The 26,997-nt window shown below is 44.3% G+C and overlaps 1 protein-coding gene across 1 annotated transcript in view; it reads right to left on the bottom strand.

Annotated features, from left to right (window-relative positions):
• Nucleotides 1-26,997, bottom strand: part of ENPP3 (ectonucleotide pyrophosphatase/phosphodiesterase 3) — a 716,664-nt gene that overhangs the window by 47,837 nt on the left and 641,830 nt on the right. Inside the window, exon 25 of the mRNA XM_086927431.1 lies at nt 9,038-9,194. Within this exon, the coding sequence (XP_086783557.1) occupies nt 9,038-9,194 (157 nt within the window). The remainder of the gene's footprint in view (nt 1-9,037; nt 9,195-26,997) is intronic.

Genomic DNA, 26,997 nt, shown 5'->3' with positions numbered 1-26,997 from the left:
CATAGCTTTTGCAAAACTAATACCACAAGTGCTTGAACGTTGCCATTATGTATCTCTGTGTCAGAAAGAGTTTGATTGACTAATGCTTGTTAAACATAAATGAAGCAGTGACATGTTTTTGCTTGAGATCTAAACTAGAGGTTTATTAACTCAGCCGAAAGCCCATTCGTTGTTTGACCCATGTCAGCTGCTTTTCACTGGCAGCCTCATACACACCGAAGTTTCAGAAGTGGCATCCTGAAGTCCTTATATAGAAACAGGAAAATTGTTCTTAAAATTCTTCATCTGAGTTGGATGTTTATGTCTGCGGATTCTAAAGTTATGAGCAAGGGAGAGTACTTGAAAGGCTGAATATAACATTTATTTTCTGGAATGTTTATATCCTAATGGAAGTGGCTTACTATTGTCTACATTAGCTGCTATCTGAAATTCTATTAATATTTAGGTTTAACATCATCGATCTTTGTACGCATATATGTACTAAAGGATTTTCCCATAGACAAAAAATGGGCAAATCCCTTTGATACATCTGGCATATTGATCCTTGTACATGTGTATTAACAGGCAGTGTCAAGCAATATCATTGCAGGTGTCTCTTCACATTCAGAGTGCTGTTCTGTGATTGCCCGGTTCACATAAATATTTTAAGCAGTCAGTAATATACTCCCATATGCTTATACCGAAGATTGAAGTACATTTATATTCGAAGATTCGTCAAAGAAATCAAGGCGCGAGGTCTCCTGGGATCCTATGAGTGTTGCAGACTCATGTGCTTAACCATTTCCATATGCGGAATTGTAACAAGGGCACAATCACACACAAGTTAATTTATCCTTACACCTTTTGGGGCAGATTTACAAGACCCTTGCACCACTTTTACGTCACTTTTAATGTGGGAAAAGTGACGCAAAAGTGGCGCAAGGGGCTTGTAAATAAGCCCCTTTGTTTTTTTCCTCCGTGAGGAAAATATTATTCCCAGTGTGTAAATCTCTTGCCCTGCTCTACCAGCAATTTGGTGGGATTGCACCCTATTCCACTGTGAAAACATTATTTTTCCAACCACTGACTGAAGAAAAACTACTGGTGTAGTTTAGGGTGGGAAAAAACCTTCAAAGTGTTGGTGAATGCAGAAAAAACACAACAGACCCACCCTGGATGGATATAAAATTCGCCCCTCTTCATAGGTTTGTTGACATGATATTTCCAGAATATAGATGAAACTTTCATGCAAGAAAATCCTATTTGGAAGAACAACATCCATATACAAATAACCGTGCATATACATTTATTTTACAATCTAAAGTAGGATTAGGAATGGAAATAGCTTTGTGAATGGCGCCTTAGTTGCTCATCATTTATACCAATAGGTTTCATAACTCTGGAAAGCATGCACCTTGGGGGAAAGGGAAGTTTGGCCTGAGTGTTTACTGAAAGTAGTATAAAACAATATCCATTAAAATGCGCCCCACATAGTCTACTGTACCAGGACATTGCTTGGGAGTACCGCATCAATCTTCTGCATACATTCATCACTGTCACTTTCCTCAGGGGCCTCCAAGCAGTCCAAACATGAGGATGCTTAGGGTCCCTATTAACCAGGGCTTCGGGCTCAGAGTCTGCTATAGAAAGTTGGCAAGCGCTATTCATCTTGAACACCTAAAACACAATAAGAACTGAGCAGAAGAACAATAGTGTATAACCTAACCTTCTAAGGAAGAAAAAAGAGTCCTGGGGTTTGAAGAGTGCAATTGCTGCCCACAGGAAGTTAAGCCTACATCCTGGGTTTAGGGATAGTGTTTCTGGTCAACTCAAAAAAACAAAATATGTCATATCAAGAAGCTCTTAATCAATAGCCCCACCTGCAGGTGTACCAAACTGATGATATTGTGGATCAGACCAATGCCCACTCCCCAGAAACAGAAGGGGTGTGTAAAGGCACAAAGAGCTTCAGGCAGTCTACAACGGCCTCTCTTTATCAATCAACTGGTTAGTCCACTGGACCTGGAGCCCCATAAAGGCAAATGGAGAACAAAGATTGTACATTGAGGGATTATGCATGCTAGGCAGAGTCACTCCTCACTTCGCCTGTGGTTTGGAGCAGTACATTTCTTGCATATTCCTTTCCCAGTTTCAAATAAAATGTATTAAGAGCTTACGGTTGCTGTGTTCATGTCTCTGTTTGTATGTGATTTCATAGATATGCCATTACTGAGAAACCATTTAATCTAAACTGTTTAATAAAAACTTGCTGGATTAATGACATTTTCCATTTCAAAGAAACCAACTCATGCAGTGCCTTTTATTTCTAAATTGGCTTGTGCATGCTTACTTTTTAAGGTGCAAATATTGCAGGTCATACTTTCAGAAACATTTTTGTCTCAGGTATTTATTTCAATGCTTTATGTCCAGGGATATTACTTCAGTTTTTTATCTTTATGTTGTCAGTATCCTCAGACGCTTTTAATTCACTTACCCCTCACCTCCTCTAAACAACATTCATCCCTTTCCCCCCCCAAAAGCCCCTCAACTAAATTACACCCATACCTGAACTCTCAACACCCATAGCCGCTCTAAATTCCACCTATTCCAAACCCTAAAAAGGTCTCTGTCCTTAAACTTCACCCATCACCAACCCCTAAAAGCCCTCACCAACCCAAAACTCTGTCTATAACGAAACCCAAAAAACACCCACCACTCCTGAACTCTATCCTTCACGGAACCTTAAAAACCCTTCACCAAGCATGAACTCTGCCCATCCATGAACCCTAAACACCTCCGAACACCCCTACACTCCACCCTTCCCTGAGCCCTAAACTCCCCTCATCACCCCTAATCTCCACTCATCAGAGAACCCTAAGGACCCTTCACCACCCCTAAACTCTACCCATTCCAGATTGCTAATAAAATCCTCACCACCCTAAATCTCACCCATCCCTGAATCCTAAAACACTCCGGGCCCGATTCACAGAACTAATTTAAGACAAAATCCTAAACTTACTATCATTTTGGTATTCACAGAAGGCAGTTACTCATTTTGGTATTCACAGAAGGCACATATTCATTTTGGTATTCACAGAAATTAGGACTCCTAACTGTAGAACTCCTAAATGCCTTCTGTGAATACCGAAAGTCTTAAAGTTAGAACTTTTCTCAGCTTAGTAGTAGTAAAGTTAGGACTCCTAACTTCAGGACTCCTAAACTGAAAATAATCCTAACTTTAAGACTTTCGGTATTCACAGAAGGCATTTAGAAGTCCTAAAGTTAGGACTCCTAACTTCTAAAATTGGGACTCCTAACTTCTAAAGCAAACTTCTAAAGTAGTAAAGTTAGGACTCCTAACTTTAGGACTCCTAAACTGGTAAAAATCCTAACTTTAAGACTTTTGGTATTCACAGACGGCATTTAGGGGTCCTAAAGTTAGGACTCCTAACTTCTGTGAATACCGAAATGAGTAAGTGCCTTCTGTGTATACCAAAATGAGTAAGTGCCTTCTGTGAATACCAAAATGGTAGTAAGTTTAGGATTTTGTCTTAAGTTAGTTCTGTGAATCGGGCCCTCCTTTCTAAACCTGAGCTTCACCCATCTCTCACACGTAAAACCCCTCATTACCATAGTCAGAACCTAAAAACCCTTCACTACCCCAAATCCAATTTTAATGTCATTTTTGGATTTTGTTCCTTAAAATTATCTTTTATTTAAAAAGATTCCCTTAATTTTCGAGGTTTTGTAAATTTTCTTAAAAATGTCTTTCCTTCAAACTGTTTTCCACGATTTGGCTTCCTCCAATATAGTTCCCTGAGACTCTCCCCGGAATAGATGATGTGGCAGCACTCAGCTCCACACTGTATCATGACTATCAGCACTGGTGTCCATGCAACCTCCATGCTGTGTTTTAGTAAACTGCATCGAGACCCTCCCTGATAGGGTCAGTTTAAGGCGGTCTGGCAAGTCTCACTACCAATTAGAATTAGTACATTCAAACGTATTCAGTCAATCCGGCGGGTCACTGTTCCTTCTTCAGGGAGAAGTCTGAGAGGGTCCTCTATCCAGAATGAAATAGTGGCAGCCCCAAGTACGTGAAGAATTCACGTACACCTTCTTGGGATCTGTTCTGGCAACAAACCTTGTGTATTCTCTAAAGGCAGCTTTGGAAATTAAGAACCAGCAAAGGTAGAAGAAAGTGGTAGGGGATGGGGAAGGATGTTGTGGTGTGCATAGTTCCCATCTTCAAGAAAGGTAAGCGAAAGGATATCAGGTGTTATAGACCTATTTCACTATTGGTTTCAGTGGTTAAGATTCTGGACCGCATTATTTTACACAGAATTGAGGACTGGGCCCAAGGAAATGACATTTGGAGTTTTGTGCATTATGGGTTTCCTGAAGGCCTTGAGACTCAAGAACAGAGTTTGAACCTACGTTTGATGATAGGGAAATACAGAATTGCCAAAAAAGGAACCTTATATCTTGCTTTTATGGACCTCAGTAGCGTCTTTGATAGAGTGAATAGCTCCAAACTCTGGAGAATTTTATATAAGTTGGATTTGCCTCACTCGAAAGTCAAGGTCCTACAGCAGCCGCGGCCGGTAGTGGGAGTACCTGCCGGGCGGTGACGTGGGGAGGGGCAGGGTGGGAGGTAGTAATGTATGGATTACGGACCTTAACAGGTAAGTACACATATAAATAAATAAAACAAATTTCGTTGCGTGCACTGCATCACCAAATGCGATGCAGTGCGCGCAACGAAATTTGTTTTATTTCTTTATCTGTTTACTTACCTGTTAAGGAACGGAATCCATACATTACTACCCCCCACCCTGCCCCTCCCCACGTCACCGCCCGGTAGGTATTCCCACTACCGGCCGCGGCTGTCCTACAGGCATTGCATGAGGGAGTGTGCCTCAATTTTTGTGTGTGTCAGTTAGGTATGGCATGGAGGGCGAGTGCACCAATTTTTTAAATCTCTTTAGAGGAGTTCATCAGGGATAGCAGGATCCTATTTTATTTCTTTTATATATTAATGTTTTTCACCCCTTTTTTAGTTTCTCAGAGAAAGGATCTCCTGACAGTGACTGCCAGACATGTGCTGACTTTACTTTACGCCGATGATGCAGTTTTGCTGTCACCTGCCCCTAATGGTTTACCGGGTCTTATTGATGTTTTTATTAGATACATGGACTACCTAGATTTAGAGATTTACAAACTCAAAACCGAGATTGCTTTACATACTTTGTCGATAGTAAAGCAGACATTTGTGTAAGAGCCTAATTTCAAGTGACCTTAAGTTATAGGTGGTATTTAACACAGATGATGAAATAAAACACCCTGGCATTTGGAATTTATTGAGTACGATAAATATACATCTATTCCAAGTATTTCTAATTTAATGCTGAATGTTATGCGGGTTTTGGTACTTACCACACCAAAATCCTTGTGTCCAGTAAATATTGAGAGGCTTATTTACAAGCCCCTTGCGCCGCCCGTATATCACTTTTTCCCATGTTAAAAGTGATGCACCGGCAGCGCAAAGGGCTTGTAAATAAGCCTGTGAGCCTTTCCCTCTCAGTTGAATTTGGGCAGGTTCGACCTGCCAAAAGACAGGGATGTGATAAACATTGTACATAAAGGTGTTTGCATATAGATTGCAATTTAACAGGCCTGCTGTAATCAGGTCATAAGAATGATGTTGTGCTTTTAGTATATAGAAAATTCTGCTTGAAGCACACTTCACATGCGTAATGGTTAAGGTCCTAGGAAAACACGGCTTGGGCGGTGTGGAAGCAAAGCGGTGGTGTGGAGGTCCCGCTCCCACACCGCCAAACTTGTAATCGTGCCCATAATGTACAAACACTAGACCGTGTCCTACAGGACACTACAACAAGGACAGAGTTACTGGATAGGTGATAGGATTCAACTTATTTTTCCCAAATACTAAGGGCTAGATGTGCGACCATTGGATTTGGCGCCTCGCAATTTGCGAGTCACAAATTGTGAGGCGCTAAATCCAATGTACAACAGCGATTACCAATGGGGTTGCAAATTGGAAGGCTCATGAATATTAATGAGCCACTCGCAATTTGCAACCCCATTGGGAATGGCAGGCCCTCCCAGGTATGGTGGCCTGCTGTGCTCAGCAGAGCACAGTGTCTGGGACTGCTTTCAAATAAAGCAGTTTTTTAATGCAGCCCGTTTTCCTTAAAGGAAAACGGGATGCATTAAAAAAAAAAAATAATGAAATGTTTCCGTTTCATTTTTTTAAGGGCAGGTAGTGGTCCCTGGGACCACTGCCTGTCCTTAAAAAATAATTTCAGAGCCAGTCACAAAGGAGAAGGGGTCCCCTGGAGACCCCTTCCCTTTTACGACTCCCATACCACCCACTTGAAGAGGTTGGTAATTTGCGAGTGTTTTGCGACCGCAATTGCGGTAGCAAAACATTGGTACATGGCTTTGCGGTCGCTATTAGGAAGGGAATACCCCTTCCTAATAGCGAGTTGCAAAACCTATTTAGCGAGTCGCAAATAAATTGTGACTCGCTAAATAGGCTTTGCACATGGCCCATGAGGTTTTTGCATGCACAAACGGGTTGTATATCTGACCCTAAATGTATTATTGTGAACAGTGATGGCGGCACTTCACCAATTTGTTTCTGCTATTGCAATAATTAGTTACGTTTAATGAAGGAACCTCTAAAGTCAGGACAGAGGGCTTGCACAGGGACTAGGACATCTATTTATTGTCATTTCTTTGTGTAGCTGGGAAACATTTACTATTTCAAAATAAATTACAATTGATAATTTAAATCCCACTTATAGTATATGGTTTCAATTTATCTAGATTTACCTTTCTTCTTCCGTCTTTCTCAAAAGTGCTAGAAAAACATGTAAATTCACTCCTCTCAGGTTACCTTGAAAGTAACAATCTGCTGCATCCTAGTCAATCAGGTTTTAGAGCAAGCTGTAGTAATGAAACAGCCCAGCTAGAGGTAACAGACACATTAAAGATAAGCTTGATTACAAGGGCAGGGACATCTTGATTATGTTGGATCTTTCCACAGCCTTCAATACCGTCCTCCATGAAAGACTACTGGATCGGCTACATAACATCAGGATCAGCTGCATGGCCCTAAAGTGGCTGAGTTCCTTCTTGGACAATAGAAGCCAAGAAATATGGATCCCCCTAGTTTGCATCCCCTATTCAGAATTTGAATGTGGGTGTTCCTCAAGGTTCAGCACTAAGCACCACACTATTCAACGCTTATCTCGGTCCTCTAGCCATTCTTGCTGAAACATGTGGAGCCAAAGTGATATCATATGCTGACGATATTCAACTTCTCTTTACTTGTGATAAGGGGGCAGAATTTGTGGGAGAAATCATTAAACCCTGCCAGTCTAATGTGTTCAACTGGTTGTCCATCAACTAACTAAAATGCAATGAAGACAAATTGGAGATTGTCTTTTTTGGCACAACTCAATCAGAAATCTGGAGATCGTGGTGATCTCAGGATGTCCCTCCTCCAGCCTCTCGTCAGAGCTTGGTAACAAATCTGGGGGTCAAAATTGACAGTGTTCTATCTGTCCCTGCAACCCCAAATTCAGGCTCTGGTGGTCACCTGCTTTGGGATACTATGCACCTTGAAAAAATTCCTACCTCTTCTTTCAGTTGAAACTAGGAAAACTGTAATCCAGGCCGTGATCACATACAGACTCGATTATGGAAATGTTTCATATTTAGGTCTACCTGAATATCTTTTGAGCTGGCTGCAAATGGTTCATAATGCGGCGGCCAGATTGGTTCTCAATCTCGCCCCTAGAACCTATTTGTCCCCACATTTAAATTCACTCAACTGGCTTGCCATGAAAAAGAGGATTCACTTCAAGACACTGGTCATGGCACATAAAGCTTTGCATGGAATGGGTGCAGTATACCTTAGGTGGAGGCTTTCTACCTATGCACCTCCTAGGACACTACAGTCAACTTTTGGCTACCTAGCCACCATCCCAAAAATCCGCCAGACCAGAATTGGTGGAAGATCATTTTCGTAACTCGGTACTAAAGCCTGGAATCAACTGCCGACTGCACTTTGCGCCACCCCAGAACTTCGTATTTTCAGGAAGAAGGTGAAAACCTAGCTATATAGCAAGTGAGGTAATCGTCCAGTTTCTAGCGTGCAGCTCACCTAATCCAGCGCCGGGACACTCCTTCTAGCAGGGGTATGCTCTACAAATCCTGTTTCATTCAATCATACCTCACAGTGTCACCACTAATGAAATCACTTACTCTTAGGACACTGCTATCCATCTGTCCCTGTCAAGGAGTCATACTATACACCAGATGCAAGAACAGAAGGGGGCTATCGATGAAAGGGGCGCTGTCCTTTCTCCTGTGTCCATTGTTCAGGGATCTTCAAACTGGGGGGCGAGCCTCACTAGTCGGGACTCAGGAGATCCCGGGGGTCCTCCAGGCTTTGGCCAAAAGAAGCATTATGCTCTGTAATGGGTAATCCCTAACATCTTTTGTCATTTACTTCCTAGCTGGGAGTATGTGTCAAAAGAGAAGGGTCTGCAAATATTCTTTAAAAAATCCTGGCACACACTGGATATTTTTAATAGATACAATTAAAAAGAATAATTGTGAAAAATTCTGAGGGGGGCCGATTATTTTTTTTTTCCACTAGGGGTCATTAAAACGTTTTAAGACCACTGCGCATAGTTAGTGCCACACCATTAAAGAGAGATGCAGGGAATAGAAAGACCGCTCTGCTTCCCAAAGATCACACTGTCGGTTCAGCTGTAATTCGCAAGTCTCACATCACTCATACATCAACATTGAAATGCAACTTGTTGAACTTCTCTGCGTTTTTACTGTTGATGTTACTTGCACCTCACTTTGCTGCCGACAGCAAACCAGGCTGTTGGTAGATTTTAAACTCCACCTTCCCTCAAGCAGATCCAGACTGCAGCTACCAAGCATTAGAACAACTTGACAACGGGTGCCTTGAAGACCACAACTAGAGCGGGTAAATAGGTATTGAGGTACTCACAGCGCAACTCTCACTGTTGTCGGGCCTGTGAGGTATGATGAAGGACAAGACGGCGAGGGAGCCCCTGCAGCTGAGAGGTGTGTGGGAAGAGTTCCTGCAACTGGTGAGCACCATGAAGAAATGCGTTGGGATAGGAATCGCGGTATCACCGACATGCCTGGAGGGGAGAAATGAGCAGATTAGAATTTTCTATTTACCTTTTTTTTTAATTAAGTTCATGCTTACATTGCACTGCAAATAATTTTATTTTGGTTGCAATACCAAACATTTATTTTTAAGACATTGACTCTTTGGTTTCAATTTAAAGCATTTAATTTTAAGACATTGACACTTTGATTGTAATTTCAAACATTTATTTTTAGGACATTGATTCATTGGTTGTAATACAAACATTTATATTAAGACACAGAATAATATCCGAGTGTCAAGGTAGCCAACCTTTAAGTTCTGTTAAGCACAGGACAACGCCACTATGCTTCTAGAAGTTCGTTTATTCACCTGGCATCACCAACTGAGCTGCTACATTTTTGAATTAGCTGCAGCAGATTCAGCACGACCTCAAGGTGCCCCAAATAAGTGCTGTTCTGCAGTGAGACCACGACAAGATAACATGATTGACTAGTTGAACATACAGAGTAGGGTTATGAATTGCAAAGACTGTGCAAAACGCTGGTGAACATCTGATCACTGAACTAAGGCCAAAAAAGAGGGGAGACTCAATTGATCTAACTCTTCCACTATGAGCATACCAAGGTTGAGCTGGCTATCACAGGCATTCATGTATGAGCCAACTCTCATAATATGTTGAAAGGCTGCAAAACATGTTTAAAAGCTGTAGTGACACAATGGAACTCTGTGGAAGACCCTATATAAGTTCGCAAGCAAAATGAGGAAGGAGTTCTGGTTAAGATCTTTGGGCAAACAATAGCTAGACAACTCCAAGACCTGCTTTTGACAGTCAGTATCAATAGCTCCTCCACTAGGAGGTCATGGTCAATGGTGTTGAAGGCAGCTAACACATCTAACAATATCAACACCTTGAAACCATCAGCATTCACAACCCACCACACATCATCCACAATTGAGAGAACCACTCATTCATACTTTAGCCAGGTCTACAATCGGCTGGATGATGTTCTACAGGCGCTTTCCCGATATTAAGTTAAGATGTTGGCCTACACCTGCCTGTTGAACTAGTTTAGCAGAGTAAAGCACTAGTGGAATGGAACTGAAGGTTTTTTTAAATCACCTTAATCAAATTATGTTAACTGGGGGAGTGAATACCAGTAGCACCTTCTGTATATCTGGAACTATTGCAGTTTTGAGAAAGGTGTTCAAAATATCATTTGCATGATCTATAGAACCACAAGTCAACTTCTTAAGGATATGTGCAGGCCAAAGGCCTAAACAAGACACATATGGCCTGTTATCAGTAAGTCAATTTAAGAGCACCTTGCTAGGAGAGGTATGCAAACTTGAAAAAGGTAGACCAATGCCCATCAAGCAATCAATCAGACAGGATTTGCAATGCATGACTAATCACCCAAAAAGTCTCAATGTGCTGTGAACACTGAAGGCGTGGGGGTTCAGTTGAACAGTGAGTTCATGAGTCCTTTCCTGAATTCCAGCAGAGAGGATGAGGCCCGAAGGTGAAGATGGAGATTGTTCCAGGACTTTGCTGCGAGGTAGGAGGAGGGACCACCACTGTTGCTTAGGCTGATGTGGGTGGGTAAGCAAGGAAGAGACTGGAGGAGTGTAGGTGCCTAGAGGGTTGATGAAAGTTCATGCAGTGGTTGATGTATGCTGGTCCTCAGTTGTGCAGGGCTTTGTAGGTGTGGATCAGCATCTTGAATAGGCATCTCTTTTGAACAGGTACCCAGTGTAGCTTCCTGCGGTGTGAGTTCATCCGCGGGCGGTCAAGGATGAGTCTGGCCGCTGAGTTCTGGATAGTCTGCAGTCTTTTCAGGAGGTGCATGGTGATTCCTACAAATGGTGCATTACCATAGTCGAGCCGGCTGTTGACTCACAATTGAGGGAGGGTTTTTATAGTTTCAATGGGAGCCATTTGAAGATCTTATGGAGCATGCGAAGGGTGAATAAGCAGGCTGAGGCAACTGCATTGATCTGGTTTTTCATGTGAACTCACTGTTCAGGATGATTCCGAGGTTGAATGCATGGTTATTTGGAGTCTGTGATGGTCCAAGGCCAGACGACCACTAAGAGCCATTCCATGCTGAGGCACTGTTCCAGAAGATCAGCACTTACGTTTTGTCTGTGTTGAGTTTCAGGCAGTTGTCGTTCATCCATCCGGTGATGCATGTCATGCAGCTGTGGAAGTTGGTCCCAGTGGAGGCATGGTTTTCAGATAGCATGAGGATGAGCTGGGTGTCGTCGGCATAGGATATGATCCTTAGTCCATAGGTTCTGACGATGTTGGCCAGGGGTTTGTGTAGGTGTTGAACAGAGTGGGGCACAGGGAAGAGCCTTGAGAGGCACCAACATTATGTTTTCGGGTTCTGAGGTGAATGGAGGTAGGTGGACTCTCTGGGTTCTTCCTGTGAGGAAGGAGGTGGCCCACTTGAGGGAGTTGCCTTGGATTCGAACAATGGTTTGGTGTCAAACGGTATTGAATGCTGCAGAGAGGTTGAGGACGATCAGGGCTGCTGTTTCTCTCCGATCCAGGAGGTCCAGGTTGCAGTGATAAGAGCAAATTTGGTGCTGTGGTTGGTGCGGAATCCAGATTGGAAGGAGTCCAGAAGGTTGTTGTTCTCCAGATTTTCAGTTAGTTGGCAGTTGATGGCCTTTTTCGAGGACTTTGCCTGGGAAGGAGAGCAGAGAGATAGGATGGTAGTTCTTGAGGTCGTTGTGCTCTGTGGAGGGTTTTTTGAGCAGAGGTTTGACTTCTGCATGTTTCCATTTGTCGGGAACGGTAGCCATGGAGTTGGATGTGTTAAAGATGGTGGTGAGCTCCTTGCTGATTATCTTGCTTCCAAGGTTGAAAATGTGCTGGGGACAGGGATTCGAGGGTGCTCCAGAGTGAATGGCATTCATGACGAAGATGGTGTCTTGAGTGGAGAGCTGGTCCAAGGTGGTAAGCAGGTGGTGGGGTACTGACTGGCGGAGGCGAGGTTGTGGAGAGTGTTGGCGGTTTGTGGATTGGGGTTTGAAGTTTTGTAGATGGTGTCGATCTTCTTGTGGAAGAAGTACACCGGGGTGTTTCAGAACTCTTGGGAAGATGTAATGATGTTTCCAGTGTCTGAGGAGGTTGAGAACTCTCTGACAATGTTGAAGAGTTATTTGCTGTGGTTGGAGCTGAGGGCGGCCCAATCTTGTTTTGTTATGAGATGGTGGTAATGCTTGAGGTCTGATTTGAAAGCAGCTTGGTCCGTGGGTTCTCTGGTGGTGCACCGTCTCCTTTCAAGATGCTTGCACATGCTCTTGGTGGTTCTAAGTTCTGCAGTGTACCAGCTTGCTTGTTTGGTGGGTTTCTTGAGCTCGGTGGGCTTGACAGAGGCCATTTTGTTGGGGCCTTTGGTGATCCAGTTGGAGAGGTTCTTGACATCTTGTTCTAGGTTGGTGGAGGAGTCAGAATGGGAGGAGGTGAGGACGTTGGGCCATTGGGTCTTTGAAACTTTCTTCCAGCTGAAGTGATGAGTGCTGGGTGTCTTGGTGGTGGAGTCTGGGGATCCCATGATGGTGAACTGGATGATAGAGTGGTCTGATCAGGTGAGCTCAGTGATGTGGCAGAACTCTGCTATGTCACTGGCAATGAAGATAGTTACATGTGTGTCCTGCAGTGTGTGTGGGGTGGGTGGAAATCTGGATGAGGCTACTGTTGTTTATGCTTTCCAAGTCGTTTGCGGTGTTGGTGTCATTGGGGCCATCACGATGAAAGTTGAGGTCTCTGAGGAAGATGTAGTGCTCAGAGTTGATGGCGAGTTGGGCAATGAGTTTGGGAATGCATCGCTGAAGCTGGGGAGAGGTATCTGGGGTCACAAGACGAGGGTGGCTCTGATGGCGGTTTTGCTGTCAGATGGGAGCTATAAGTTGAGGTGTTGATGCAGAAAATGGTTTCCTTTTGGATGATAGCGCTTCCTTCTCCGAGTTTGTTGATGCGGTCTCAGTGTGTAATCGTGTGGCCATCTGGTGTTCCTGTGGCAATATCAAGAGTGGGAGTAGGGTTGAGCCAGGTCTCGATGTGATGGTGTCCCTCATCTCTGTGGCATGCTTGCATAGTGATCATGCGTTGAGCAAGAGGCAGTGGAGTTGATTCTGTGTAGTCGTGGTCCCGTGCGTGTGGGGGAGTTGGCATTGCAGAAGAGGCAGTGCTAGCAGGTGTAAGGTCCTGTCATGGAGCAGGGTGAGGTGAGGCAGCAGTTGTTGTTGCGGGGACCCGGGTCCAGGGCTCTGAGTTCAGAGGTGGTGTATTTTTGGGTGGCAGGAGACCCAGGGCTCCTGACATTGGGTATGGTCAAGGCATGGACGGGCGCAGACAAGCTTGCCTTTCGCACACCATTGGCATGCCCACTGCAGCCTCCATTAAGAAGGTAGGGAGGAGGGAGAGGCCTTAAGGCAGTGGGCGGGAGTCTGGACGAAGCGGTTGGAATGGAATACAAGAAACAAAGATACAACATGCAAACTAATGGAAGGTAAATAAATGGCTAGTAGTGACACAATAAAGAGACCAGTATAAGTAAATGTTTTACTAATGCAGTACCAGTACTATGCTCAGCAGTGACAAAACGGGAAAATGAGCGAGCAAGATCACAGGAAGGCTGTGGTAGAGCTGGTACCGGAAGCCTGTTCAGCTTTCATTAAGTAAGTAGGGAGGAGGAAGGGGCAGGGCGTTGGGATGAAGTGGTGGGAATGGACAACAAGAAACAAAGATACAACGTAACAGAAGGTAACTACATGGCTAATAGTTAAACAATAAACAGTTATAAGCAAATGTTTTACTAATGCAAGAGCAGTCCTGGGAGAACAAAGGGTTTCTATTCTGATTTGGTGACCATTTCCTTCTCAGTCTCACAACACATCTTAACCATCTTTTGCCAGAAATAAATGACAGCTAATCAGAGAGAGATTATGAATCTGCCTCGTTATTATCATAAGGCCTTTACTAAGATGCTGATTCTGATGATGGGAAGGATCATTTATTTTTACCATTTGGGCTGGAATTCATATTCCTAGGAAAGATGTAATGAATGAAGACCTGAAGATTTCCTGTTGGATTCTCTCCCTCACAATGGCTGCTAAATTTCCGAATGAGGCAGTGTGCAGTAAAGGCCTCATAGTCTAACTGCTTGCAATTTCTTCTGCTCTCCTTTTGCTGATGTGACTGCTTGATTGCAGGTCTTGGGACCCTTTTTTTTTTATCTAAAACGAATGCCCAAGCTGGATGATTATTAACAGCTTAAAACTTAATGCAGACAAGAAGGAGGACTTGTTCTTTGGCCAGGCATCTCCTCCCCCGGCTGGACTTTGGTGGCCAGTAGAAATGGGATTGCCACCTTTACCGGGAAACACGGCAAAAAACCTGGGCGTCAAATGGGATACAGACCTCTCTTTCTTGGCCCAAGTATGTCATATATCAGCCTCATGCTTTGGGAGGTTGAGAAGTTTAAGGAAATTCTTGCATCTATTGGCAGAGGATAGTCCAAGGGTCATAGTCTATGCTACTGTGACATCTCTGCTGGACTACACAAACTGTCTTTACCTGGGGCTTCCTTCATATCTGATCAATAGATTACAGATGGTACAGAATGTCCCTGCGAGACTAACACGTCGAGTCCCGTTCCGTCACCACATCTCTCCGCACAACAGACAACTTCACTGGCTACCTGGAGCTAAAAGGATAGAGTTCCCTCACTCCTGCCTTTCGTGCTTTGCAAGATAGTGGCCGGGGATATCTTAAGCATAGGCTTTGCCTGTATCAACAAAAACACACGCTGAGATCCAACTCCCAGCACCTGCTCTGTGTACCTCGTTATGCTAAGTCCCCTATGGGACGCAGGTCTTTCACAGTGGGGACGGCCAGACTGTGGAAATTGCTGCCTTCCCATATGCGCCTGATCAAGTCCAAACGTGAGTTCAGAAAGACCTTCAAGACATGGCTCTTCAGCCAATGCTAACACCTCGGTTGGACCTCCCATCACCTGCAGTTACCGCGTAGCGCCGGGACACCCCTGCTTGAGGCAGGTGTTGCACTCTACAAATACTCTTATTATTAAGTGTTTTGGCTAAACAATGATGATCAGGTCATCTGCACAAACACAGTGATTAAAGGAGGGGTCTAAAAGATGTCCTACTTTATGAGCGGTTCAGTGAATTCACTATTGTATGTTAAGTAGAGGCATAGCCTCCATTAAGGACAAGATTACACCTACTGGGTCATCCCCCCACAGACTGAGATCGTCTAACACCTGCATAAATGAACCATGGAGTCTTTGAGAGTTTCTTCAGTTCTCCACAGGTGCAGTCAGAGGTGGGTAGATAAGATCCATTCTGGTTTTATTATTACAGGATCGTAAGTTAATGGACAAATATTACAAGTTAAAATCTAGCAGGGAGTCAACACAGCCAGGATAACAACTCCTCCTCCCACCTAGTGGAGATGATCTTTCCTGATCCCTTTAGAAAATGTTAAAGTCTTTCTATTGTAAAGGAGGAATGACTGAATCAGAAGCCTAGCCTGGTTCTCATACGGCTGGCTTCCTCAACAGACTGGTGGGTAACCAAATCAGCAATCTCATTAAAAGCAGATTGTTTGTTAAGTGATATTAAAAAATTGGAATGTTATGAATTCCATTGAAGACAATAGAGTAGCAGCTACCTATATAAACTGGTTTAGGGCCACTGCTCTCAACATTTCAATGTCCTAATGACCTCTGCCTTTCTCTTTTCCCTGCCTCTCCAAATATATGGATTGGGACCGGTAAAGCAAAAGACAGAACCCCTGCAGCAGGATACATGGAGCCTCCACCCATCCCTCCTATTGTAACTCAGTGTCACTGGAGTGCCAGAAGGAGGGAGGGGGAATGGTGCTCAGCTTCTAGGTCTCCCTGGCTTGTCTTACCTAGGAAAATCAGTGTAGCTGAGCCATGGAGAACCAGGGGTTGATTTTTGGCTGCCTGCTTTCACAGCTCTTGCTGTGAATGATCAACAGTTAACAACCGTGGCCCTGCATGCAGCTGTTAACAGTTGAACATTCATAGCAAGAGCTGTGAAAGAAAGGACGGGGAATTTAGCCCCCTGGTCCCCGATGCCTTTGTTTTCTCAATTAGGAAATTCCACTCTCATGGGGCGTAATGTTTGAATAACTTTCTAGCCCACCTTAGCGGGGCTTTAACGGCCATTAAAGAAGAGCAAGACCACTGACATGGTCAGTGTAACTGCTCTCCCCCGGCGCAGCTCCACCGTTAAGTGCTGCCATCTGAACCCTGAAATCTCTCCTTTTAGGTAAGCGTACGAGGCCCTCCTCCACCCACAGGCTCCAGCCTGCGCATGATCCCTGGTGGGCCAATGGGAGAGCACTCTGTTCTTCTGCTGTTCCACTTTTTTTCTGTGCCCTCTGTGTCCTTTTTCTCTTTTTTGCTTACTCTCTTCTCTTTTTTGCTTACTCTTTTCTCTTATTGCTCTATCTTTTCTCTTTTTGCCCCCTTTTTCTCTTTGTTGCTTTCTCTTTTTCCCGTGCTCTCCCCTGCTGCTGCCCCCATGGCCCCTCCAGTGGATCCTTCCCGCTCCCACCTCCCAGCTGACTGCACTCCTCCTGATCCCTACTTAATGGCAGCTGCTGTGCAGCAAGAAGAGCAAGACCAGTGTCCTGGTCAGTGTGACTGCTCTCCCCCGTGCAGCTCCACTGTTAAGTGCTGCCCTCTGAGCCCTGAGCTCTCCCCTTTTAGGTAAGTGTTCGAGGCCCTCATCCACCCGTAGGCTCCTACCTGCGCCTCATACCTGGTGGTCCAATGGGAAAGCTCTTCTGCTGTTCTGCTTTTTTCTGTGCCCTCTGTTCTCTTTTTCTCTTTTTTGCTCACTCTCTTCTCTTTTTGCTCGCCTTTTTCTCTTTTTGCCTCCTCTTACTCTTTTTTTCCAGAGCTCCTCGCCATTGCTGCCCCCACGGCCCCTCCTCCCTCCTGTATGTCATTCAGGGCCGGACTGGGAACCACAACCGGCCCTGGCAAAGTGCTCGGCCGGCCCCCCCTCCCCACTCGGGAGGGGGGGTGGAGGTGCCGCCGAGCTCTTTGCCGGGGCCGGTGTGCCGCCGATTTTGTTACAGGGCCGATTTTGCAAAAACGGCCCTGTAACAAAACCGTCCCCAGGGGCCCAAAACCGGCCCCAACCCTTGCGGCGCACCTGGAATTGCCCGGTGCCCGCTATGGCCAGTCCAGCCCTGATTTCATTCCTGCACCCTCCTCCCAGCTGACCGGCTTCCGTGACCCCTACTTAATGGTGGCTGTTGCACAGCAAGAAGAGTAAGACCACTGACCTGGTCAGTGTGACTTCTCTCTCCTGCGCAGCTCCACCATGAAGTGCTGCCCTCTGTGCCCTGCGCTCTCCGCTTTTAGGTAGATGTTCAAGGCCCTCCTCCACCCACAGGCTCCTGCCTGCCTCATCCCTGGTGGTTGAGTGGGAGAGGACTCTGCTCTTCTACTGTTCCACTTCTTTTTTCTGTGTACCCTGTGCACTTTTTCTCTTTTTTGCTCACTCTTTTCTCTTTTTGCTCTCCCTTTCCTCTTGCCCCCTTTCTCTTTTTGCTCCATTTACTCTTTTTTTGCTGCCTCTCCCCCTCAAGCGTGTCCCCTATCCTTCTGGACCTCTTAGCTGCCTTTGCTACCGTCTCCCAACGAACACTAGCCACCAAACTCCACAATGATTGCACCCAAGGAAAGACCATTGACATGGACACGCACATTTTTCACAGGCAGAACTCAGCAAGTCAGACTCCCGTCCTACTTCTCAGAACCGACAGAGACCAAATGTGGAATACGGATGTATGACGGTACCATGCGTACTTTTACAACGCGTACTGTTACCACGCTACTTTTACCACGCAAGTCGTTACAACGACTTGCGTGGAGGGGCGCTGGATAGTAAATTATTTAATTTACTATTCCAACTCCAGTCCCCGTGGACTCTAGGGAAAGGAGTTGGATAGTAAATTAAAGTATTTACTATCCTGGAGCGCCCCGATCCTCCCTTAGCCCCACCCTCTTCAACATCTACATGGGTCCCCTCGCAACCATCGTTAGAAACCACAGGCTCAACATCCTCTCCTACGCCGACAACACCCACCTCCTCCTCTCTCTCACCAAGGAACCCAACATCACCAGGCACAGCTTTATTTATTTTATTTATTTTATTTTATATGCTTATAGAGCGCTAGACTAGACCCCCGAAGGGGTATCTCCGCGCTATAACTGCAGATGGGATTGAGAGTGAAAAATGTGTCCAGAGATAGAATGATAATTAATAGCTGGGGAACAGATAAGTTTTTAAGTTTTTTCGAAACATCATGTGGTTGGTGATTGACCTCAGTTCGGGCGGCAGTGAGTTCCATAGGGTAGGTCCGGTGTGGGCTAGTGCACGGCCACCTTGTCTGGTTTTCCTAATTCTGGGTGTTTTGAGTAATTGCTGGTTGCTGGAGCGCAAAGAGCGTCCTGGGATGTAGGGCTGAAAGATGTCTATGAAATACTTAGGGCCCATCCCCATTCGGCTCTTGTGTATAATACACAGAATCTTGAACTGAACTCGCTTCTTCACAGGAAGCCAGTGAAGCTGAGACAGTAGGGGGCAGGATGGTGTCCTGGGTGGAGCATTCATGACGATCCTTGCGGCAGTATTTTGGATGACCTGCAATTTCTTGAGTTGCTCCTCATTGGCTCCGTGGAGCAATCCATTGCAATAGTCGACCCTACTGATGACAAGAGCCTGCACCAGGGTTTTTCTGTGGTGATCCGGGAGATAGGGAAAAACACGTCTTAGCATCCCTATCGCCCGAAAACAGGTGCCGGCTACTTGATTGACGTGGTCCTTGAAAGTAAGTTGTTGGTCAAATAATACTCCCAAGTTCTTGACCTTACTTTTAGGGGTGGGAACAGGACCTAGCTCCAGAGGCCACCAGTCTGATGACCAGTGTGTCATCGCTTGACCGAACAACATAACTTCGGTTTTCCCGACATTGCACTGCAGACAGTTTGATGACATCCAGTCTGCAATGGCTCTCATGCCATCTGCAAAAGATTTTTTTATTGCAGGTGTAAGAGTTTTAAAGGGAAAAAGAAGTTGGGTGTCGTCAGCGTACGATACAGGGGTGAACCCGAAAGATCTTGCTAGGCTGGCAAGGGGGGCCACATATATGTTGAAAAGTGTGGGGCTCAGACAAGAGCCCTGCGGCACCCCCTTATTGAGCTCCCTGTGGGTGGATTTGTGGGAGCCTAGCCTAACCTCTTGGGAGCGCCCGGACAGGAAACTCTCCAACCATGCCAAAGCCTCTCCCTCTATTCCCACCTCCTTTAGGCGATGGAGAAGCACCTTGTGAGACACCGTATCAAAAGCGGCGGAAAGGTCCAACAGCACCAGAATCATAGAGCAACCATCATCCAGTGCCATTTTGATGTTATTGGTCACTGTTTGAAGTGCTGATTCTGTGCTGTGGTTCGGCCTGAACCCAGATTGAGAATGGTCCAGGCCTTCCGTCGCTTCAAGATGTTGAGAGAGATAGGTGTTCACGTGCTTCTCCGTGATCTTGCCCAGGTAAGGTAGGAGAGAGATGGGGCGAAGGTTGGATAGGTCTGTCAAGAAGGGAGGAATGCCATTGCCACCTGGGTGATGGAGAGCTGCCTGAAACTCAACTCAGAGGAAACAGAAGACATTCCCCATCACAACCACATCACCCAACACCTCTGCAATCTCCACTGGCTCCCCACTGAAAGAAGAATAAGCTTCAAACGCCTTGCGCACACATACAAGGCCCTCCACAACATCGGACCAGCATACCTAAACAACCTCCTCTCCTTCCATGCCCCCAAGAGAAACCTCAGATCGCTGACCTCTCCCTGGCCACCATACCACACATCTACAAGACCAGAACGGGTGGAAAGTCCTTCTCCTACCCCACAGCCAAGACCAGGAACAACCTACCCCTCCACCTCTGACAAAGCCCTACACTGCTCCAGTACTCTCTCCTTAAAAAGTGCTAGATTTGGCTTAACCCATATTGGCACATTTCATTTACCTGTAAGTCCCTAGGAAAGAGGTACTGCCTGTACCCAGGGCCAATAAGTTAAATGTTAAAAGTGAGCCTGCAGCACTGATTGCACCATCCACTTAAGTAGCCCATCAAACTAGACTCAGGTCTGCCATTGCAGCCTATATGTACAGTTTTTAAACTGCCATTTCGAGGCCCAAACCTTCCTTTTTAATATATATAAGTCACCCCTTGGGTAGACCCTGAAAACCTCAGATGGCAGGGTGCAGTGTATAAAAAAAGTAGAACATGTACTTTTTTTAGTTTTATATGTTCTGGTAGTAAAATACTCCTATGTCCATTTTTCACTACTGCAAGGGCTACCTCTCTCTTGGGATAACAGTGGAGTTACCTTATTACATTTAATAAGCTGTAACTTTTAATTGGGAAAGGTGTACACATTGAGTTTGGCGTCTAAATAATTGTAATTAAAAGCCCTCTTTAATGATAAATCTTCTTGTCCTAACTATCTGGTGCTTGCAGCAAGTACCTAGGCCACATTACTTGGTGTGGCTGGCAGTTGGTCTTTGTGTATTGTGTATTGCTCCCAGACAATGAGACATAGGGAAGATAGGTGTTGGCAGGATGGACCTCTCTGCGTTAATGAGGGGCAGGTGCTGTTACCTACCACACATGCACATCACGAAGCCACTGCCTGAGCACTCTCAAAAAGGGATTGTGACTAGTATATTGTGACCCAAGACAAGCTGGGGCCAGGACAGGGAGGAAAGGCACGTGATGTATCCTCGATCGATGCATCGCAAGCACTCACATCAATGACCTCCACGATCAAAAAATAGGACTTCACATCACAGCCTCTCAGCACTTCGGAACTGATGCTTCAGGACATTCCTCCAAACAGAATTGTGCATCGCCTCAGCTGTGAACACATTATTGATGCAGGACTCAACAACTCTTCACAACCTGAATTTATGGTACAATTGTTTAGCTGGCATATCTAGATACTTGTAGCTGGCCTGTCCTCCATCGCAATCAGCCTGAACATGTGGCTGTGTCCCAGTCTAGCGCTACCAGATATCCACAGTTGGTGAATTTTGTTTTTTTACACTATATTTACTGAAATCTTTTAAATTGCATATCTACGGTTCTACTTATTGGATTTTTGTTGTTTTTGGTCTTGATTTATTTATAAAAATGTACTATATTTTTCTAAATTGGTGTGGGATTTTACAATTGTATTTGCACTTTATTACTGTTCGAAATACTGCATAAATACTTCACACATGCTCTCTAATTTAAGCTTGACTGCTCTGTGCAGAGGGTTGAGCACAGCTTAATTTGGGATTTACTTGGGACTTCACCTAGACAAGGATTGTGGTTGTTGCTTGAGTAGAGTTTCTTCACCCTCAACCAGTAACCCAGCTTCTTACAAGAATTATGTACAAAACTGGGTTATATATGGAGGAAGGTAAAAACTCTACTCAGGCACCTACCACAATATCTGTCAATGTCAGCATCAAAGTCACTAAATTAACCAGTGCTTTTCGCTTGGGAGGCTAGGCACCAATGCAATCAAAGATAACTTATAGACACTTTGTTATGTATTTATGCAGCACTCAAACAGTAAATAATTGAAAACACAAGAAAACTCCCATACCAATTTTAATAAACGAAATTACCCCAAAATTAATTAATTCTAGTCAATAGAACCAGACTTATGAGTTTTTCATTTTTTGTGTTAAATCGAGCGCCTGCAAGATGGAAGTGCTGATCACTTTGGGGAGCCTGTCACCATCGAGCCCAGTGAAGATTTTTACCTTCAGACTTATTGTACTTTTTGAAAGTTGAAAACCTCCAGCGAGATGAGGGCTCCATGAAGCCGGATGCAGTTACTCGGAAGTCCCACTGAACAGGATTTGCTACTGAGGAGAAATACATAGCAGGAGCTACTACAAAGTTGGGCAGAATGGGGATGCACCTTGGGCAGATTAGCTGGCAGAAAGGTCCTGGTCTTCTGTTGGTTCTACTTGAACGTGTTGGTGAAAATGTTTCTAAGTTCCAACTTTTAGGGTTAGGCATGAGCAACACATCTAGCACTCCATCCAAAGGTCCAGGGCTTGGTGGCACCACTTGGTGGTAAGGAATCACTCCAGTAAAGGCCAGGTGCAATAGTTAAGGCCTCTGTAGCTTGTTATGTCCCTGTATCGCACACAGGAGGCAAGTCATCTAGCCCTGGAAGTCACTCTGGTAGTCCTGGGTTCAAGGAGATGGTCCTCTCCCCTTCAAGCAGCAAGGCAGGCCTCAAGCAGTGGCACAATCATCTAAGGAACAAGGCAGGCCTCAAGCAGCATGAGTGTCCTCAGGTAGCAGCAGGGCATTCCTCTGGAGTACAAGGCAGTCCTTCTGAAGTCTTCCACAGGTTCAAGAGTGTACTGAAGAGGTGGTTTTGGAGTTCCAAAATAGATACCTGATGCCCCCTTTTGAAGTGGGGTGACATCTTGGTTACCACAACATCTGGTTCTGGGAAGTTATTCCCTTCCCCTGCCAATGTTCGAAGTAGTCATGGGTGACAAAAGACTGGTCAGGTTCCTTTCTGTGCATCCTGGAGGCAGCCCTTTGAAATGTAAGTGAGTCAGGGAACAGCCCTGCCCCACCCATCCTCGCAAACTGGCCCATTCGGCCAACATCTAGTCCTCTTTTGTCTCACTGTGTGGAAGGAATACACGAAGGCCAACTGCCAAGCTATTCAGTCAAGTGACCCAGGTCACAGGCAGCGGACAAAAATGGTTACAACAAGAAAATGGCAACTTTCTATAAGTGGCACTTTCAGAATTGTGTATTTGTGTATATAGGTAAACAAGGCTTCTTGCAAATGTGTAAGAATTCATCTGTAGAGAAATAGGGCCAATATATATTATTACCATGTAATGCTTATACTACTACATGGAAGGACTATAGCAATACAATGGGGTTTTGCAGATGTGGTGTGAGAGGCACAAATGAACATTTAGGCACTTTACGCTTATTTGGGAAGAGCCTATAACAAAGGAAATGTTTGCTACCCCTGGTTGCACAAATATTATAGCAAAATGAGAGAATCAAATATCCGTTATTCCAACCTCATATGACAAACTGTACTGGATTTATAGCCTATGATCACTCTAATTTCATCTTAATCTAGTACCCAGTAATGCTGTATATTGGGGTAACACCGCTAATTATATAAACAATACAGCCTAAGTATGAAGATTTAAGATTGATCCCAAATCTGCACGGGATGTCAACGGAAATGAGTACCGCATTGAAAATCACCTAAGATAGTAAACAAGATTACAGTTAGAAAGTAATTTTGTCTGTATGCTTTTATAGTCCTTTATTGATATATTATGGAATGGTCTGGTTTATCTTTTGCTAGTTTTTAATATCCTTTTGTTTTTTAAATTATTAACGCATAAGTTTGATATTGTTGTAGCATATTGATAAGTACAATACATTGGAAACCAAATGCTGACAGTGACTTACATGCTTTTTTATTTTTTTTTCTATTTTTTTTTATCCTCATTTTGCGAATGAATGTATAAGGAGTGCAACAGAGAACATTAGGACTTCCACTTTTATTCCTTCACTCTTTTCTTTTATTTTCCGGCCACATGCTTTTTTATGTCTGTAAGAAACCAGATGTCCTAATGAATGTCCTAGGCTTCTTAGTTTCCTCAACAGGTCATTCACTCACGCACCGCTAGGAGGGTTGTTTCTTGATTTAGTCCACAAAGGTTTGTAATCATATCTCTCCTCAGTGAGAGCTGTCCTGCACTGATTAATCTCTGCTCAGTCGGCTTGTAATGACAAGTGAATTTTATTGATAGATTATTTATAAGGTATAAAGGTCCTTTTCTAATGTATTTCTGACAGTGACCAGTTATTAATGAGCCATCACCTCCATCTTCTAAACTTTTTTTCTCACTCTTCAAAAGATCTTTCTGGGTCAGATGATATATCAAAATTCCATAATTTTCAGTGTGCATTTAAGGTATTTCTGCCTATCCATATGACTCTCCAATCATTGCCCAGTTTTCCTAAACATTTGCACAGGTACTTGCGTGATGCCAAGCAGGACGAAGCTCAAACAGCTGCATGTATCCACATATGTGTGCACCATCTTTTTGTACCATACATTATCAATACCCCTGGGACCAAAAGCAAGATAATGTATTTCGAGTGAGTGATTCAGGTTAAAAGGAGTGAACACACATACAGACACTGACGCGAATGAATAACTACTAGAAGTATGCACACTAGAGCAAATAGGCACCAGGCAAATTCTGTCTAAAGATGTAAAAAGATGAAAGCAGGAACAAACATTTTGTGCAATTTTGCAGCAACGTAAAACACCCATACTACCCTTAGGTGATAATAGGTTGACAAAACTGCAACTTCTGACATTGGTAATCACCATAGGAGAGGATGTGGGGGGGGGGGGGTGGAATATACAAAGTGAAGGTTAAAATTTTCAGAAAACCTGGTAAGAAGATCAAACAAAATATGGGATCAGCAGTGACATCATATTGAGGCTCCAAGTACAAAGTGAATTTTCACTTGAGCCCATTACTGGTAGCCAGCATGCAATAACAGCTCAGAGACAATTATGTATGGTACTTCCAGAGCACATGTGCGAAGATCACAAAATTCTACTTCCAGCATTCTTGCCACTTGTGTTGGAATTAATTATGTCCATAAACAATACCAGAAGTTGGACAAAACAGGCCCTAATATGCAAGAAGTCCAGACAGAATAGTATGTTATTGCCAAACTGCTACATGTCCTTGTTGCCTCTGACTATACACGTCACATGTGTCCCACCAGCTGACATGGCACTCATATAAAGAAACTGCAAACACACACAATCAGGTAATACATGTGATGCGAAATACTGCTTCACCAATGTTGTTGCCAAGTAACCAGGCAATACATCTGAGACATACATATTCAGAGACACTGAACCATGAATCAAGCCTTGATGGTGGTGTGTATGGATAAGTTCTACTAATTCATTTTTAAATACATGACCATCAAAATCTATGAGTAGATGAAAGTTCAATGCAATATGCATAATCTTTACTCATTCTCCTTCTGTGGATGACAAGGTTTACATCTTTTGACCATGGAGCTTTGTAATGGAAAGAACCCAACAGAAGAAGTCTACAACACATTAGGACGCATGACATAACAGGACAATGTTTGGCATACTCAAGCTCATATTCACGTCTGTACTTTTTCAAAGATTTTCTGTGACATGATTGTGGAGTGTTGCAGATTACATTACTTAGCATTGCAAGGTGTAATGTGTCGCAATACACATTGAGACAACAATGTACAATCTCATGAGAATCCCACCAGTACAGGTTGGAACACAGACTCACAGGATAGAGGGATGCTCAGACAGGAAATCATTTTCAAGTTCTTTACTTGTAACTTCTACATGAACTGTGACACATTAACATCATGTATCATAGAGTCACAATGTTATTGGCATATGTCACATATACCCATATCTGCAGGCTTGAAATCTCAAACAATATATCAAATCACTCACCTGTCGTATTATGTGGCATGTATTCCTTTGCAGGATGCACTACATCATTTGTGTCACAGACTGCGGAGTAGAGAGGCTTTCCCCGCTGTCGCTGCCAGTCTCCTCAGAGCCCATAATGATTGTAATGATGGACATGATTAAGTCACACCTTGCCAGAGATTCAGCTGGGAGGTGGGGGGCACACTACCGCCAACACAACAGCTACTCAGAGGAGAGCTGACGGTATGTAACCTTAAGTCCAGGGCCTGACTGGCCGTAGCGGGTACTGGGCGTTTTCCTGGTTGATCAGAAGGGTCAGAGACATTTTTGTTACTGGGGACAGCAGGTGGAGGGAGTGCTGTGGAGTGGTGAGGCGGGGGAGGTGCAGGGTAGGGGGTAGAAAACTCCGGCATATGGACAAACGGAGTTAAGTAGATAAATAAATAAAAAAATGAATTACATTGCGCACGCTGCAACGCCAAATGGCGATTTGGGGACGGTTTTGAAGCATTGCTGCACTTTCGCCCCTCCCACTATAGTTTCTTTGTACGTTTGCATTGACAAGGACATGCATTTGTGTAAAGTGTAAATGTCACAGTGAACTACATGTCACATGGGTAATGCCACTATGTTTAGGCTGCATGACATCTCCCCTAAGCCCCCTTTTGCTGTGATATGTGAGGTCACGCCCTGGCCTACATATGTTTTAAAGAAATTGAGCTCTGCATGGGTAAGTATTTACTGGTGAACATGGATAGGAGGTCAAATGTATGGAGTTATCATGACAGTCTCTAGGTATAGCTAAATTATAGATGCTGTTGCGCATTGCATTGCTCATCTGGGGATGTCTGTCCCTCAAGGTCTACAATATTCTAGCCTTGAAATCGGCATACTGACTCTGGAGCAATCCCAGTGGCCAAGTACTCCTCCATAAGTGTGACCTGTTTTGGCTCCTAGGTCTGCCGTCTGTTGCCAAGCCTGCCAGCTTCTCTTTTGTATGCCATGTAAGTGATTCTTCAGTTTTTCAACAGTTTTTGCCTGTTGTTGCATATTTATATCGCGCGAACTCGACCTGAAGGTATGGGAGTGCTTTACATGAGCACCGTATTCACATTACACATTCAGGGACGGGGAGATTAAGTGATTTGTCCAGAATCACAGGATGTGGACGCGACCCAGTGG

Source organism: Lissotriton vulgaris, chromosome 6, assembly GCF_964263255.1.
Source record: "Lissotriton vulgaris chromosome 6, aLisVul1.2, whole genome shotgun sequence".
Taxonomy (NCBI): domain Eukaryota; kingdom Metazoa; phylum Chordata; class Amphibia; order Caudata; family Salamandridae; genus Lissotriton; species Lissotriton vulgaris.
This window is presented reverse-complemented; position numbering and strand designations above follow the sequence as displayed.